Genomic DNA, 2,368 nt, shown 5'->3' on the forward strand with positions numbered 1-2,368 from the left:
CATATCTTTGTGCTTTTACTTTCTATTTTTGCGGTTAAGATTTTAGATCCTTTAGTTATCCAAAATAGTATTATATCTAATTATCTGCAGCCAGAGACATCTTTTATCATTTGTCTACAGCAGCAAGAATGCAGAAACTTCTTTGATTATACAGCAGTCACACCCCACCCCCATCCCTCCAAATGGGTACAACAGGGATAATGAGAAGCAGCGTACCAAGGCAGAGACACATAGATAGAAAACTCCTAGGGGAGGTAATACAGCCACTGCCCAAACTCAGATTGAATAACATACCCATCATCACACTATATGTTCATGGCTATGTGATCATTGAGTCAGGCTGTATGTTTATGGAGTAATCTGGAAATAAATCCATGCTTTGCTGGGTACTACAATACTTAGGGGTTTGCAGTATTGCATCATAGCTTTCCCCAGCAGTTTCCAAGGTGGCCTCCAAGTCACTGACAGGATTTTGCTAGGAGTAATCTGGAAATAAATCCATGGTTTTCTGGGTGCTACAATACTTAGGGGTTTGCAGTATTGCATCATAGCTTTCCCCAGCAGTTTCCAAGGTGGCCTCCAAGTCACTGACATGATTTTGCTGGAATTGGATCTGGGGCTGCAGGAATTCCTCTCCATAACTATAGAACTGGCTGTTCCAAGCCTGGTTGTTCCAGGCTTGGGGGCACCAGGTCTGACTATTCCAGCAATGGTAGTTCCAAGATGGGCTGTTCCAGGAATGGTTACTCCAAGTTAGATTACTGCCGGTCTGGTTGGTCCACATTGAGAGGTTTCCAGAAGCATTCACCAGGCACTCCTGGTGACAGGAAGAGAGGCCCAGGTACTCTGTAGTTGCTGTGCTCATCTGGGTCACATGGCTATTATTCTTTGGCCAGTTGTATTTCTGCCACCACTTACATTTCATCCTCTGGTTCTGGAACCAGGTCTTAATCTGTTTGTAGCTAAGGTTCAGTATGTGGGATAGTTCCTGAATCTGCTGGAGGCTGAGATATTTGTGTCTCTGAAATCTCTCATTGAGTACACAGAGCTGGGTCTGAGAGAAGATGGTTCTGATCTTCCGTTTCTTGACCTGGACTTTCTCCTCCTTCTTCCCTGTACTGTTCTCTACAGAAGTGGGTAGTAGTTCACTGGGACTGGTGGGAGAACCAGGGCTGTTCTGAATAAGCAGATCCATGGAGGAAGGAAGAGGAGAGACAGTCTCCATGTAGAATGTCTCAGCAGATGAGACTTGCAAGGATGCATAGTCTTCTTCAGGCTCATAAATCTCAGGCACTGGTGAAGGTTCCCTAGAACTGGATGCTTCAGAGCAGGGCAGGCTTTGGGGACAAGCAGAATCCACACTCATGTTGCTGAGTTGAAGGAGAAAGAAAAAAACCCAAAGAGCTAGATTGTAAGAAAGGCCCAGGCTTAAGTATCTAGATAGATGACCTTAGAGAAATACGAAGATCTCCAAATGTAAAAGTACCAAAACAGAAGGGAGGAAATGAGTCAGCTTTGCAGTAAGAGGGGCCAATGGGCCAATTTTTGCCTAAACTGTGTGTCTTTTGATCTGAAGTGAGTCTCTTGTACACAGCATATGTAAGGGTCAACCACTGTATGTCTTTTAATTGGAACATTTAATCCATTTGCATTTATAGAAATTGTTGATAGACATGTATTTATTGACATTTTATTATTTATATTTTAAATCTTTTTCTTCTTAAAGAAGACCCTTTAACATTTCTTGTAATAATGGTTTGGTGGTGATGAACTCCTTGAGCTTTCTCTTGTCTGGGAAGCTCTTTATCTGTCTTTTGATTCTAAATGATAGCTTTACTGGGTAGAGAAACCTTGGTTGCGGTTCTTGATTTTCATCACTTTAAATATTTCATGCCTGAAAAGTTTCTGTTGAGAAATAAGATTGACAGTCTTTTTTTTTTTTTTTTTAATCCTCACCCGAGGACATTTTTCCATTTTTTGTTCAGGTAGAGTGGGAGGGAGAGAGAGGAACAGAGAGAGAGAAACATCGATGTGAAGGGACACATCGAGTGGCTGCCACCCGCACAACTGACCAGGGCGGGGACAAACTGCAACCGAGGTACGTGCCCTTAGCGGGAACCGAACCCGGGTCTCTCAGGACCACAGGCAGACGCTCTAACCGCTGAGCCAAACCGGCCAGGGCAAGATTGACAGTCTTATGGGAGCTCCCTTGTAGGTAACTAACCACTTTTCTCTTGCTGCTTTTCAGATTTTTACTTTGTCTTTAATCTTTGCCATTTTAATTATAATGTGTCTTGATGTAGGCCTCTTTGGGTTCATCTTGTATGGGACTCTCTGCACTTCCTGGATTTGTATGTCTATTTCCTTC

At 43.1% G+C, this 2,368-nt stretch overlaps 1 protein-coding gene across 1 annotated transcript; it reads right to left on the reverse strand.

The window, feature by feature from the left end:
* Window positions 1-319: 319 nt before the first annotated feature.
* LOC118642122 (homeobox protein NANOG-like) lies at window positions 320-1,366 on the reverse strand. Its single transcript, XM_036279731.1, has 2 exons — window positions 593-1,366; window positions 320-475 (listed from the first exon to the last, which is right to left on the reverse strand). The coding sequence occupies exons 1-2, from the start codon at window positions 1,364-1,366 to the stop codon at window positions 320-322; spliced, it is 930 nt and encodes a 309-aa protein (XP_036135624.1).
* Window positions 1,367-2,368: the final 1,002 nt, after the last annotated feature.

Source organism: Molossus molossus, unplaced genomic scaffold (genome assembly GCF_014108415.1).
Source record: "Molossus molossus isolate mMolMol1 unplaced genomic scaffold, mMolMol1.p scaffold_m16_p_3, whole genome shotgun sequence".
NCBI lineage: Eukaryota > Metazoa > Chordata > Mammalia > Chiroptera > Molossidae > Molossus > Molossus molossus.